At 42.5% G+C, this 14,890-nt stretch overlaps 1 protein-coding gene across 2 annotated transcripts; it reads right to left on the reverse strand.

Moving 5' to 3' along the window:
* Nucleotides 1–865: 865 nt before the first annotated feature.
* On the reverse strand, nt 866–14,292 carry ALDOB (aldolase, fructose-bisphosphate B). Of its 2 annotated transcripts, XM_007197086.2 has the most exons (9): nt 14,185–14,292; nt 9,556–9,677; nt 8,536–8,747; nt 7,443–7,497; nt 6,365–6,525; nt 5,387–5,470; nt 4,338–4,512; nt 3,720–3,919; nt 866–1,396 (listed from the first exon to the last, which is right to left on the reverse strand). In XM_007197086.2, exons 2-9 carry the CDS (start codon nt 9,665–9,667, stop codon nt 1,301–1,303), a joined length of 1,095 nt encoding a protein of 364 aa, XP_007197148.1. In that variant the 5' UTR covers nt 9,668–9,677; nt 14,185–14,292; the 3' UTR covers nt 866–1,300. The 2 variants fall into 2 exon arrangements, with proteins under 2 accessions (XP_007197148.1, XP_028018345.1); XM_028162544.2 differs by lacking the exon at nt 3,720–3,919 and having other exon boundaries at nt 1,308–1,396.
* Nucleotides 14,293–14,890: the final 598 nt, after the last annotated feature.

Genomic DNA, 14,890 nt, shown 5'->3' on the forward strand with positions numbered 1-14,890 from the left:
TCTAAATCATATGCTTATGCCTCTATTTCCTAATTTATTTACTCTAAATAATACCATCTATCTTTGCACTCTTCAAGACAAAGAATTTACTACCTTCTCCTGTATTTTAATTATAGGTATGAATATTTTAATGATTTATATCCATATCCCTTGTTACTTTAATAGACTTAAAGCACTGGGTTTTTTTTCAAAGCACTGTTTCTTAATCCATCAATTTCAAGTAGTATCCTGACCCCCCACTAAGTAAATTAGTGTTCCCTTTGCTTTCCTTCACTTCTCCTCCCCCTGAATTTCCCAGCTCCTGTCATTTAATTACTTTTTTTTCCACCAAAATCATTACTTTTATATTGTCCAAAGTTATAATGTTTAAATTCTCCCTTGTAACTATGGTGGTCTTTAATGCTTTTTCTATAGGTTAATTCTGAAAACTGGAAGCCAGTAAGGTATAATTATGTGAATATTTCTTACTGCAAAACTAGGTAGTGTGCTTGGATGTGCAGAGGAAGATGCAGTCCTATGTCACCAACCTGGGCCACTTGAAGAGGAACGATCCAAGCATCAAAGTCACAGTGATTCTTTTATTACACTCCGTATGTTGCTTGAAATCATTTGACATTGTAGCTTGCTTCACATTACGAATAGCTCTCATTTCTAAATACCCTCAAACTTGAAATCTAGCTTGGTAGTTCTCAAACTTGGCTGGAGTGTGGCCTGAGCATCTGGGTTTTTAAATTTTGGTTATTCCAATGAGTAGCCAAAGTTGAGGATCCTGACCACTAATATCAGTCGCGTCTGTGGAGTCAAAGGTAATGAAATATACTGAGCCCTTTGAAAGCAAGAGCAGAAAGTAAAACCTGATACAAACTGAAGGTTTGTAGAACATTTTATTTCTTTTTTGGTTGCAGCTGTCTCCTTCATAACCTACTACTTCCAGAACTGTTTAATAAGACACAATTCTCTGCACTCAGCTTATGAGGTGTTTCATTTGGTTATCTGGATGGAGAGCTGATACTGTTTTAAAGTTTATTCTTTTTTCAGATGGATACTGTGGGCCATGGGGAGCTGGAAGTGCTGTAAGGAAATCACTGTGTGAAATTTCATCAGATCCTTGATATTCAGACTTAGGTTTCAATAACTGATTTTTCTCCTTGTGTCTAAGAATTTAACATGCATTGTGTTTCCAGTAGTTCCAACCTAATTTTGTCTAATTTCCAGGGTCAGTCGAAAGGTTGTTGTTTCCTTTCTGCCCTCCTACCAAGACACCTAGAAGCGCCAGAGCCTGGCTGGTCGGCCTCAGATTCTAGTAGGTATAGCAGGCTGTGAAGAGCGACTGGGTGGAAGCAGCACCAGAAGAGCCCGTGTGAACATACTGTCCTTTGGCTGCCTGGCAGTTAGCCTAAAAAACAAGTGTGATAGAGGAGACCGAGTTAGAGCAACCCTCTGCTTGACCCTCTTTGCTTCTCATTTGAAACCAGCTTCACCTTCATGTGGGTTTTCTCTGTACAGTGATTTTGCTAAATATTGCTGCTGATACCATTCCTTTCCTTCTAAAATGTTACTTCCTTTTTTTTATCCCACTTTTCTGAGCATTTCTCAGGCAAGCCTGAGGTTTATGTTACTGAGAAGGTTTCTTTTTAGTACTAACAATATTGCAACAACAATACTAGAAATTCAAGTTAAGAAACTTCTCACTCATATAGTGATAAGGAAATGGAAATTTCAGTCCCAGTTTGGGAACCTTGGAATAGTTGAGATAGTCTGCTAGAAAACTGACCAGACATAACGTCAAGCATCAAGCAGATGCAGCTAAAGCTTTACTATAGCAAAAAAAAAAAAATTTTTTTAATACATTTTCCATTTTCTACCTATATTTGTCCATAAGAATATGTAATTTTTATATAGTTGTTATCATAATATCATTTGATACCCTGTGTAAATTCCAATTGAAGGTGAGTTAAGAATTATGAAACCTGTAATAATACTCAAATGCCACTTAGCAGTACCCCGTCTTCAAGTCACTGTTGCTATTGTCCGATCTCTCCAGGACTTATTTCTACATCTACACTGATTTTCAAAGTTAGGTTTCATGGACTTAAGCGCTTGTTAGAAATGGAAATTCTCTAGCTTGACCCCAGAGCTTCTGAATCAGAAACTCTGTCGCTGGGTCCAGCCACCTGCGTTTTAACACGCCCTTCAGGTGATTCAGATGCATGCTCAAGCTTGAGAACCACAGCTCTAGATGATAAACTCAGCATCCCTTCTTTTGTGTGGATGACCCTTCTGACCCTTACTTTCATAATCCCTCCATCATATTAGCTATATCTTCACCCCCATCAGCCACACACCAGCACGGCCATATCCATCATCATCACAAGATAAAGCACTACCTGTAAAATCTCACACCTCTCTTATGCCCTTGAGATGACTTTTTTAGCTTCTCTGTACCCTTCCTTTCCTTTAGTGCCTCATCATCAAACTTCTGGCTACACCTGATTCCTTGCCCAGTCTCCTCTGTCACCAGCAAGCCGAATAAGGCTATCACTCAAATTTTGGTACTGTTTCATCTCCCTGTTAAACTTTGATTCTTCAACCCTGCTCTTTCCCATTTAGGTTGATCTGAATCTTGCTACATGCGTAAGAGAGCTATTAGGAACATTCAGGATCTAAGTTAATGTACCACAAACTCTCATTTCAGCTGCATCTTGCTTGATGCTTGGCCATAACCTCTGGTCAATTTCCTAGCAACTACTTCAACAGCTATTCCAAGTTCCCCACCGTAAATACTGAAACCTCCATTCCCTTATCATTCTCAACAGATGCCCTCACCTGTAATCAGTGATCAACCATTGCATCTCTCCACCTCTACAGACCTGATTCCAAACCCATTCTGTTTCTTCTTTCCTATCTCTCCCTCCTTTCTAAGACCTACTCTGCCACCCGTATTTAATATTTAGTCTCATGCAGTACTGTTTCCTCTAAGGCCTTGTCCTCTTCTAATCTTTAATCTCTCCTCTGGCTCCTTCTGCTTTACAGTTAAACATGACAATCTCTCCTATCTGGCTAAACTCTAAGCTCCCTGAAGGCAGTGGCTGTGTCTGCTTTGTTCACCCCAGTACTTGGCTCCTAGTAGGTATTCAAAAAGGAATGTTAGTAGCTAAATAAGACCCTTTTTTGTCCTCATTGTTCCTGGTAACCTTTCTGTGTCTTTTCCTGACAAGCGTCTTGAATGGGCACCTTTCCTTTACTGAACCTGTTTTGTTGAGGGTCACTGATACGCCCCTCAATGCCAGTATCAGCCTTTTCTCTGCCTTAATTTTTAACCTCTTTGTAGCGTATTGTTATTGACCCCTTGAAACTTCATTCTGTTTGTTCCCAGAATCCTTGGTTCATCTTAATATAGTACTCCTGCTTGTCTTGGTGGCTTCTCCTCTTCATCTTCCCAAAATAAAACGTGCCCCAGGTTCATTCCTTGGCCCTCTCATCTTCCCTCTAAAGTGTCTCTGTGGAAACTGTCCTTCAATCTACCATCATCAACTGTACTACCAGTGCAGATAATTCAAAACTCTCTGCAGCCTTAACCGTCCTACTCAGCCCTAATGCCACATTTGAAAATGCATGGTAGACACTCTCTGGAGATACCTTCATGGCCTGAAGAAAGCAATGCAAGCAGGCCCCAAGTATCCACTTGATCAAGTAGATAAGAGGTAGTAGCGTCTTACCAGGGCCCGCTTCATAAAAGCCTCCTGGGTTGCCTTCTTGTTTGCAGCCTTGCCACCCCAGGCAGCCAGTGCACTGGCCTGCAGGGCCCGTCCATAAGAGAAACTTAGTTTCCAGGGCTTTGGTAGAGGGCAAAGGTTGATAGCATTGAGGTTGAGAGTAGCATCCTCTTCACTCATGCCACCAGACAAAAAGCAGATGCCTGGAAGGAGAGAAGCCATTCCACTCCACTAGTCCCAGTATGTAACCCTGCTTGAAAAAGCAAGCAAGGAGCCTAAAAGAAATGTAATGTCTCAATCTTTTCTCCAATTGATTTGCATGGGACTAGGTTGGAGAAATTAGTTTGCCTTTGCTGAAGCTAGCTGGACTAAGGAGAGAAGGGCTTTAGTAAATAAGAGGGCAGTGAAATGTTGAGGAAATCAATGGATTGTGTGCATTTGGACAGACTCAGGATAGGTGGTATCATGGAGTTCGAGGGGGAAGCGCTGGCTGCATGTGAGATATCAGAGGTCTGTTTCATGGCTAGAAGCAGACTACTCCTGGACAAATGCAAATGCTTATGGCACTCCTTCAAAGAATAAGGACTAAGACCTCAAGTTAGAGAAGAAAGAAAACCTTACCAGGAACAGCTGCAGGAACAGTACGGTAGAGAGCTGTGACAGTGGCCATTGCCACCTGCTCTGGAGTATACTTCTTGGTGGAGGCATGTCCAGCAGTCACCATGTTGGGCTTCAACAGGGTTCCTTCCAAGTAAACATGATGGTCATTCAGGGCCTTGTAGACAGCAGCCAGGACCTGAAGGACAAGAGGCCCAAATAGGTGAAACCTAGAGCCAGCCGTAGAGTTACCTGACCTTGACACTTCTATACTGCAGGGACGCAGGATGAAGGAATTCCCATACGTTATTTGGCCAAAGCTTCCCAACCAGCCCCTAGGCTCAGTCAGGGTAATGCCTGCAAACCACAGCCACTGAGCACAGCCAAGCTGGCCTGTCCCTGCTGCCCCTCCCCTAACTGCTCACTGCATGGACTACCAGCGTGGCTCTGCTTCCTAGAGGCCCTTCACTCCTTCCTTCCCATTACTCCCTTTGGTCAGTCGAACCTGCCTTAATTTAGTTAGTTGGGGACATGTAAACTGGCCTCCATTCTCCATCCCCATAGAAGCTGAGTGATCATAAAAATATACATTTTAGAGACAGAAGTGCTTTCAGATCTCATTTCAGTCCACCTCATTTTGCAAGTGGAGAAACTGAGGACTCTCTTACTTTCTTACAGATATATTGTGGCTAATTTAGAAAGTCACATGTGAAAAAATTACTTTCTAATTATATTGCCTCATGGGAGCCTCAGCCTATTTTAAAGTTTCTTAGTTTAAACATAATGGAACTGAGGTCCAAAAAGATAATATGACTTGCCCCAGGTCCCACAGCTGGGAACATGGATGCTCAAACCCTAATCTTGGTAATGCAGATCCTGGGCTTTTTCATAAGGAGTGTGCCATGTGCCCAAAACAGTACAAGGTTTGCTACTACCTCTTTACCTTCTCAGTGCTACACAGTGATTCTAACTGGAGAATACCTCATATATAACAGCTGATATATGTTAAGTAACAACTGTTGTTTAAAACAGATTTTTCAACTGGCATTGGGACCTTTATATTTAAGACTTACCTTCTCAGTAACATACTGGCAGTGTTCCATGTCATGGTCTCCATCAGCAATTACCTCTGGTTCAACAATGGGTACTAGCCCATTCTAAAAGGAAAAAGGAGCGGACAGAATGAAGCTCTGTTCACTAGGATCCTTTCTTTAAGAAGATATTTAACAGTTGTAATTGGTACAAGGTTGAAGCTCTTATGGAGATATACCATATAGGTGACTTAAAGGCAACGAAATTTAATGGGATGTCTAGTAAGCATTTGTGGCTTAGCCAAAAAAGAACAGTGAGGGAAAAAAAGTTTTCCTGGAAATGGGGTAAAATAAATTCAATTTATTTTCTTAATTTCTATATCTTATTCTAGAGACTAATCTAGCTAAATCAGAACCTAGCTGTCACCCTTTTAGGGCCGTCAAGCTTAAATCACCAATAAAGATGCCTCTTGTATGAGTTAACTAAGGAATTCAAGCAGAGTTTACAATTCTGACTGGGAGGCTCCAGGTACCCAGAACTCAGGTAACCTCAGCATAGCACCCGCACAAGCAAATCAGACTTAACCTGGATCCCAGAGACACTTCAACATATGTTGGAAACTTTAGCATCAAGCTACCATCCTCCAAGAAATTATCTGAATTGGGACCAGATCAAAGCTGTCATCCTTGAGCTGGGGACTTAAGAGGATCATGTCCTTGGACACGGAGGAGCATAGACAAGCAAATGCCCTGCCCTCAAGAGCCTATGCTTTTAAGACTCAGCTTACAGTGCTTTGGTAGAGGGCTACACTTGATGGCATTTGCCTTTTGGAGTCATAGTTGACTTGTGGAACCAAATCTTACCCTACTACACCTAGTAAAAGCAGTGAAAAATGCCATCAGGATATACTGGTGAGAGAAAAGGAGGGGGATCATGTGTGGTTACAGTAAAATTAGAAAGACGGGCTTTGAAGAAAGCTTTCGCTTCCTGTATTTTAGCCCAAGGGGAAGGAAAAGCACCTTCTGACAGATGCTGGCATAGCGGGCCAGGGTGTTGGCATTTTCCTGGATAGCAAGGTGGGATGGACACTGGTTGTCAATCTTCAGCACAGCACGCCACTTCCCAAAGTCAGCACCATCTTTCTTATACTGAGCACAGCGTTCAGAAAGGCCATCAAGCCCTGCAAGTCACAAGAGAGAAAGGCTTCTTTGCACCCCTGACCCCTGGGGTTGCTGATAAAGTGAAGTTCACCCTTGGCTTAGCTTTCAGTCATACAGCTTGAGGACCCAAGACATCCAGGCAAAGAAACATTACATCCAGCAAAGAAATGAACATCCCAGTACTGAGCCAAAAGACCTGGGTTAATAAATATGGTTTTGATATATAATACATATTGGATAAGAAGAATAAAGGGAACTAATATTTATTTAGTACTTACTTTGCTCCAAGGCATGATTCTAGGCATTTTGCACACCTTATCTCATTTAATAATCATAACAAACCTAATAGTTGTTATACTGTTATGACCTAATAGTCATATTACACAACCTTCATAGTTGTATATTCATTTTACAGATTTGGAAACTGAGGCTCTGAGAGGTAAAGTAACTTCGCCAAGTTTGACAGAGCTGGGATTCAAATTCTGCTTAGCTAATCCAATGCTATGGTTTATACTTGTCTACTTGGGCAGTGATGTACCTTGCAAAATTATCTAAGCAGTAAGGATGGAAGCAGCATTCAAACCCAAGTGTGTCTGATCCTACAGCTTGGACTCTTTCCTCTCTACTGCTGCTAGATTTTTCTAAAATAATATTCCCAAGTATAAAATATTTTCTCTGTGCAAGACACTGTGATAAGCACTCTATGTGCATTGTCTAATTTAATCCCCACAATTATTCTGCAAAGTAGATATTGTTATCCCATTTTAACTGAGACTCAGAACATTTAAGTGACTAGCCTGAGGGCACACAGTTACTAAATAGAGGTGATTTATCACCAGTGTGATAATTCATATTTTGTTTTCCCTCAATCACTTCTTTGCTTCCTTCATTTCTGGCATATACTGGCATGATTCATATCAGTGGGCAATATCCTTACCTTGAATGGTGGTTTCCTTGTTTGTTCCTGCAAGGGGAGCACCTCCTTGGTCTAACTGTGAATATAAATAATTAACAAGTAACTAGCAGGTGTCAGGTATCCCAGTAAAACACAAGCAGAGCCCCTGGTGCTACATATTAGTTCTCATCTTTCACAAACCAAGGAGTTGAATTAGGAAGGTATTGTATATTAGGCATTGAGGAGACACAACTCAGTCCATAGCAGAAGGGAAGTTACCTGGAAAGAACAATGTAGGAGTGTCAACCCTAAGAGGAGGGAAAGTACAGAAAGCACAGGGCTGGAGCTTGGAAAGTAAGAAGTAATCTTATAGTACCTGGGATGCAGAGGTGCCATATAAAAGCCACTTCCTTTAAATTATTCACTCATTTATTCAAGAGACATTTATTGAGCACTGCACATGCCAAGCCCTATGCTATTACAGGAGATAAAAAGAATAAGGATGCAGCCTCTACTCTCAGCATAACAGAGGCTAAGGTCATGAGCCCAAGAGGTGGACAGTCTGGGCCTGAACTGGCTCCAATTTTGCCTTGCTGTGGGCAAGTTATACTACTTGTAATTCTGTTTTCTAACCTCATCTCTAAAATAGGGATAATGACTGAGTTTACCTCCAGAGGTTGTGAGGAGGAGTAAATGAGCGCTTGGAGTTGTAAGCACTTGACAGATACTAATGATCACTCTTGAGACGTTCACATAGTTTTGGAAGACCCAGTTACAACAGAACAGCAAGTGTTTTAACAGGAATAGCTATCATGAACTAAATAATAAGGGTGTGACAGGAACCGTTTTACAAACTCATTTCATCCCTATAAGAACCTGATGAGGAAGGTACTATTATTCCCATTTTAGAAATGAAAAAATTGAGACACAAAGAGATTAAGTACCTTGTAGAAAAATGGTTGAAGGAAGAGGGTACTGGAAAGGTCTAGAAGAGGATCTGGTTCTCAGTGGGAAGGTGATGATGGAAAGGAGTGAGAAGAGCAGTTAGATGATGAGAGTGGTCCTCGTGTTGGCCCTGACCCAGCCACTGTGTTGGGAGTGTGCCTGTGGTGAGGTGGGAGCGAGATGTATTCACCTTGATTCCCACCACGATCCCTTTTTCCTTGAGGATGTCTCTGAACAGCTTTCCCTGGCTGTCCTTCTGGTAGAGGGTCTCACGGAAAAGGATCACGCCCCCGATGCTCCGGCTGACAGAATCATCCACGGTGAAGAGGATTTCGCGGAACTGCCGGCGGTTCTCTTCAGTGTTCTCCACCTTGATCCTCTGTAGGCGGCTCCCCATGGTGCCTATGTGGGCGAGTAAAGGCAGCATAAGGAGCAAGCCAGGGCTTCCCTGCCGCCCTCCTCCATGCCAGCTAGTGACCCTCACCAGGATGGACAGCAATACTCTCTTTTTTATTCAGATCATCAGAGCTCCTGCCTCGTTTTTTGTCTCCGCAGGGAAAGACTGTTGCTGCTTTCAGGATGCTGATGAGGAAGTGCATGGGCTGGGCATGTCAGGGTCAGGGTGGAAGCCACCATAGGGTCCAAGTGGGGCTGCACGGCCCTCAGGCCTCTCTGGCTCTCCCCTGGTCCAGCCCTGATCTGACTGGATATACAGACAGTGGAAGGAGGGGTAGGGCAGGCTCTTGACTTCTCTGGCTTCTATAATTTTATGGTGGGCCATGCAGGCCTACTGCAGCTCCCCCTTGTGCCATCCTGAGCTGCTCTCAGTCACAAGCTCTGCCCTGTTCCTGATGTAGACATTTCCCTGCTCTCACTGCCCTTCCTTGGCTGACTTTACACTGACTTCTCATTAGCGGCAGAGGTCTCATCCTGCTTACTGAGTTCCTGGCCTTGCTACAGCTTGGATTCAAATGATCCCTGGCAAGGGGGTCTTAAAATGGAGGGCTTGAGCCTGTTTGCTTGGTCTTCAGAAATCTACCTTCTGGAATGACAAGACTCAAAAGGTCTATGCTTACTGAGTCTTCCACTCCCACTCCTGTGTATATAAACCTTTACTTTCTCTGAGAGGAAAGAGAATATGATTATCAAGTTGCCTTTGCTAAGTGTAGAATCAAGAGTATGGTTGTTGTGTGATGTTTCTTGCACTCACCTACAGACTCATCTGCAGCCAGGATCCCCTTCCCATTGGCAACAATGCGCTGGGCAATTTCTGAGAGCTCCTTCTTCTGTTCTGAAGTGAGGGCTGGAAACTGGTAGGCCATGGTGACAGGTCTGGAAAAGAGTGCAGGAGAGTTAGTTGTGAACGGAACTGTGGGTCGCTCAAATGGACTCATGACCAAGACAGTAGGTGTGCAGAAAAGCTCCATAGGCCCCTCTGATATATCTGGCCCATTTCCACAACTGGCTAAACAAATGAGGTCTGTTCTGTTTTGGTTTTTTCCCCCTTAAGCCTAAGTATTTGCGATTAGCTATAATGGATGAAGGTGGGATGACAAATTTCATGGTGATCCTGAAAAGAATGCCTTTCAGGAAACTTTTGTGATCACTGATCCTGAGACCGAACCAGCTAATGAGTATCCACTTATATCTGACAAACAGAGGGCATGGCAGTAATTGACTATCTCTTTATTCTATGGATTCCTGGTACCATCAGGGCTCAGATGGCTTGAGGCCAGGACAGTGAGGCTTTCAGCCTCTGCGGCCATTCCTCACTTTGCTCTGTTAGCCTGTAGTCCCCCCAGAGTATTCTCTAGGCAGCAAGCTTGAGAGGAGAAACCACTATTTGCCCTTGAATTTAACCCCCCTTCAACTTTGAGACATAGAGGGTGGCGTGTGTCTCCTTTTTCTTATATTCAGCCACCTATGAGACCGTTTGGGGCAGATGCGGAGGATTTTCCCTAAGCATCTCTGGGCTGGAGATTCCCATTAGCTCTAAGGATGCCGACGTCACATGTTGATTCCTGCTCCAGTAATTCACAGCTTCACTGCTTTAGCAAGGAGAGACTGGCTCAAAGAGCCCCTACCCAAGCAAGCTCTTAGCAGTGGTCATCTGAAGGGGATCATTGCTCCTGTTCGGCTGCCACTTTGGGCTAGTCTTGAAAATGCAAGCTCACAGGACTCTTACCTTGGATGTTAGAAAAAATGGTTTTGCATAGGTTGGATTATCAAAGAAAAAAAATGGTAATAAAGATTATCTTGAGCAATTTCCTATCCAACTCTGTGGCCTCTTCCTTTCCCCAGTCTCCTCTCCCCTCATACACTCATACACAGGGTAGATGCCCTGTGTCTGCTTTCTACTTTCTGAAAGCCGAGGGACACCTCAGTTCTCTTTCGATCCATTCGACAATGAGGTAACCAGGACAGGTATTATCTTCATTAATTAATGAACAAGCTAAGACACTGAGAAGTTAACTGACTTGTCTAAGGTCCCAGCTAGGATGAGGCAGAGTCCCCCACCCAGTTCTCCTTCTCATGGCAAATTGATTTCTTCACATTTTCTGTATCCCTTCAAGGCAGGCTCTCAGAACTCTGTCCCTTGATATGAGAAGTCAATGGCTACTGAACTAATTCCTGAGAAGGTATAACTAACGGCGCTCTTACTGTGGCTACTCTCACTTCAATACTTAACCCCAAGGAATGGAACCACGATGCTGTCATTGGGGTACCAGGACAGGCTAGTGGGCAATGATTTCTAAAGAAGATGATTTTCCAAGGCCCTTCACACCCCAGCCAACTGAAGATAGTATTTCTTCTGTTTATACACTAATTCCTAAATTGTAGTCAGGAACTGTTAGCTTTGGACCTGACTATCAGATCTTCATGGCAGATAAAAGCCAACCTGAGGTTGGTAACCTTCAGGCCAGAGTACAAATTTTCTCTCTCAGTTTAGATATTTGCACAAAGCAATTGACAACTACCAAAAAAATAATGATGTCTCCTTAATGAAACAAAAGGAAAACATAGCCCAATAATAGCAAATGATCATTTATTGCCAAGCACTCTGCTAATCGCTTTACATGCACTATAAAATTTATTCCTCACAATAATCTCAAAAGATAGTCAGACTTCCCCCTTCCCCCACCCTCTGCCATATAATAGATAAGGAAAGAATATAAGACAGTTTAATTATTTGTCCAAGGACAAATAGCTAATAAGGCACAAAGTTAGGATAAAGGGCAGTACTCCCTCTTTCAAGTAAAGAGTGAGACTGGTGAAAGGAATTGGCCTTTGGATGACTCTAATGTCCTTGATGACACCCCCAGAGTACCCAAAATCCTTGGGCTGTGGATCATTATCCCCACATCACATTACCAATTCATAAATATCTGACACGTTCACATAGAAGTAGATCAGACAGACCTGGGCTCAAGGACCAGCTCTGCCTCCTCTTCACTGGGACCATGGGCAAGGTGGTAAGTTCTCTGAGTCTTAGCTTACTATGGATTAAATGGCTATAATATCTGCTCTGGTTGTCTCACTGCCAAATGGATCACACGTAACCTGTGACCACCCTGCTCAATGTAGTTGCTCAGCATATATTTGCTGAATCGCATGATAAACATGAAGATGCTTATCATTATGCATTATGAAAATGTCAGGTATCAGTATTTCTCTCTTTTTTAATTTAAAAAAGTAATTGCCTAAGGGACTTCCATATTTCTGTTTACTACCAAGCTATTTTCTTCAGTCTGAGTGTGCTGACTCAACCAGAAAAAAAAAAACAGAGAAAAGGTCAAATTGAACCAATACTGTTTATGAGAAGTTAAACTTCTACAGAGGGATTAAAGTTCTGTACCACATCAGCACAAATGTTGCTTTCCTGTTAATCATAAAACAGGGTCACAGGCCACTGTTCACCACTGGAAGAGAGGAGGCCAGCTGGAAGTGGGCAATGATAGAGAACGATTTCTGTGCCCCTAAGCCTCTGCTTACTGAGGTCTCAAGCCAACTTTTTAAAAAGTGTGACAGGAAGTTGTTCACATTATATGATTAAGTAAAAAAATAAAGCAAGTTTCAGAAAAGTATGCAATACATAATATCACCCTTTTCTTAGTTAAACAAATGGTATACACACATACTGTTCATGGGTCTATATAAGCAGATAATAACCACACTGAGGTTACTCCTGGGGAATGAAACAGGGTGGGGTGACTCACAGTTCGCTTTATGGATTTTTTGTAATGTTTGATTTCTCAGTGAGTAAGTTTATATACTACATTATTTACTATACATAATATATTAACAGGTAATATTGATATATATGCAAATCTGGGAGAAGGTTGCGAGTACAAACATATATGAATAGAGGGCAACCACAGAAAAACAGAGCTACAAGTGATCTCAGAGATATCTGTATCAACCCTGCTAACTTTAGAGATGAGGAAACTGAGGCCCAGGAAGAATACGTCTGATGCCCCTTCTAAGTTGTGATGTTTCAGGACTGTAAATCACATCCTACTGGCTTATGACTTGGAATTCTTTTCCCAATCCTTCTTTAGCAGAATAACAGATGAAATCCTATAGTATAATTCTTTCTGCCTTCTTTGAAGAGGTTCTGTGAAAATATAATAATTTGTAAAATACCAATATTTAACTCCTGGAGAAATATAAGGGAGTAGAGAATCCATTTGCTTCTCCATGTACAAGGCAGATGGATTTTCAAGAAGACATGAAGGGCTTATTCACTGAAAGCCCACGATTGTCAGGCACTGCATGCAGCACTTTTTTATAGACAGATGCAGGAAGATGCCCACAGCTTCGTTCATATCTGATGCCACAGTGGTAAGCACAGTGAGATGCTCTAGAACAGCCTGATCCCTGGAGCCTTTGAACACACATGGAGCAGCTCAGAAAGAGACCTGAGTGTTGCTCTTTCCTCTAAACTGGCACCTAAGCCAAAGGAACTCCTAGGTTTACAGCAACTACACTCCATTCCCTGCCCCAGCACCTCAGGTCTAGTCTGGGCCTGGGTTGTCTGCAGATGAGCCTTGGCTAAAGTGATGGTGGCAGCAGCGCTAGAGTCCCTGCTGGATCCACATTAGCTAACGGAACCCTAGGTAACTATGTAAAGAGAAGTTTATTTTAAAAGGCAACATATCCTCACCTATTCTTCAGATAGTAGAACAAATGTACCAAAATACATCAGCAGCTTTTGATTCCAAATATCTTAAGCTGTAGGATCTTCAGAGTAGGAAATGTTAAAGAAAGTATCAAACAAGGGAAAGGTTTGACAATTCATAATCAAAGGATGACTATACTCTGTGATGCCTGTTCCATTTTCTCGTTTGAGCAGTGGGTGAAGACGAAGGGCAAAACAGGCCAAGAGTTCATTTCTGTGACAAAGAAACTTCAGTGCTAGTCCTAGTAGGTGTGGGAAGAGAATGAAGAAAATGACATAAGGCGATAGATATGTAAATAAATCATCGGAATAAGCAGTTGTTATGGAGGGAGTAGAAATGAACAGGAATCTCAAACACTGAGTAGAACCCAACCAAACAGTAGTATTCAAGATGTTTTTCCTTCGCCAAAGCCTCAGAAGAGCCCTCCTACAAGTAACACTGGTAACTGGCATCAATCCTGAGCGTTTGCCACCACTCAAAGGGCCAGGGGAGGTAGGGAGAGAAACAATAATTTCAGCAGATCACCACGTTTTCAGCCACCATCCCATTTTTCCTGAAAACAAAAGCAAACAAACTTTCCCCTCGCCAGGCTTAGCGCTATCATTAACCCCTGACTCCCTGGTGCAGTCCTGAGAGACAAAGGAAGTTCTTTTACTTACAGTTGGAGAGAGGAGAGTCCTCTTAGATCTATCAGAAGCTGTGGATGAGGCAGCAGCTGCCAAATAGGATGAACCTTCAGGAACACACAGTTTTTATAGACTTCTCACCCAAGGTTTTTTTTTTTGTTTTTTGTGTTTTTTTAAACTTTTACCCTCCCCTTCCCACCTTGGCCTGGTAGAGAGGTGTTTAACCAATAACTCTGATTGGCTCATAAACAGCCAATCCTTCTAATCATGCTCACACACTCTCTGTACGCACAGAATGTTAAAGCTGTAAGGGACATCTGGAGACCTTGTAGTTCTCAATCCAGACTCTTCATTTTACAAGTGAGGAAACGGAGACACAGAGGATTAGGATCAGTAACGCAGTGAGTGGATGACTGGGCTCTGGAGTCCACCAAGGAAAACCGGGAAGCACGTTAGCTTAGCTCTAGCACTTACTACACACATTACCTTGGTCAAGTATTTTTCACTTCTCTGAGCCTGAGTTTCCTCCTCTGTAAAGTGGGATCTGAATTTCACAAGAGCATTAAGTGAATTTATAAAGTACTTGCATATAGGAGGCATTCAAAGATCCTTCCCAGTTCCCCCAAACCAAGCTGGGCTCCCTGATGTTTTTAATGTCAGAACACAGTATCTTTTACTCTATTCTCATTCTCTCTCAACCTGTACATTTTTGTCTTTAAAGGTGGTAAAAACTAGAATA

This window comes from Balaenoptera acutorostrata, chromosome 6 (assembly GCF_949987535.1).
Source record: "Balaenoptera acutorostrata chromosome 6, mBalAcu1.1, whole genome shotgun sequence".
Lineage (NCBI taxonomy): Eukaryota > Metazoa > Chordata > Mammalia > Artiodactyla > Balaenopteridae > Balaenoptera > Balaenoptera acutorostrata.

What these genes read in the sequence shown, in the direction of transcription:
- ALDOB (XM_007197086.2), bottom strand. Translation starts at nt 9,667, where the DNA reads ATGGCCTACCAGTTTCCAGCCCTCACTTCAGAACAGAAGAAGGAGCTC. An exon ending in GGATCGTGGTGGGAATCAAG is followed by an intron (nt 7,498 to 8,535) that starts GTGAATACATCT and finishes TTATATTCACAG; the next exon opens with TTAGACCAAGGAGGTGCTCC. An exon ending in ATGCCAGCATCTGTCAGAAG is followed by an intron (nt 5,471 to 6,364) that starts GTGCTTTTCCTT and finishes TTTTCCTTTTAG; the next exon opens with AATGGGCTAGTACCCATTGT.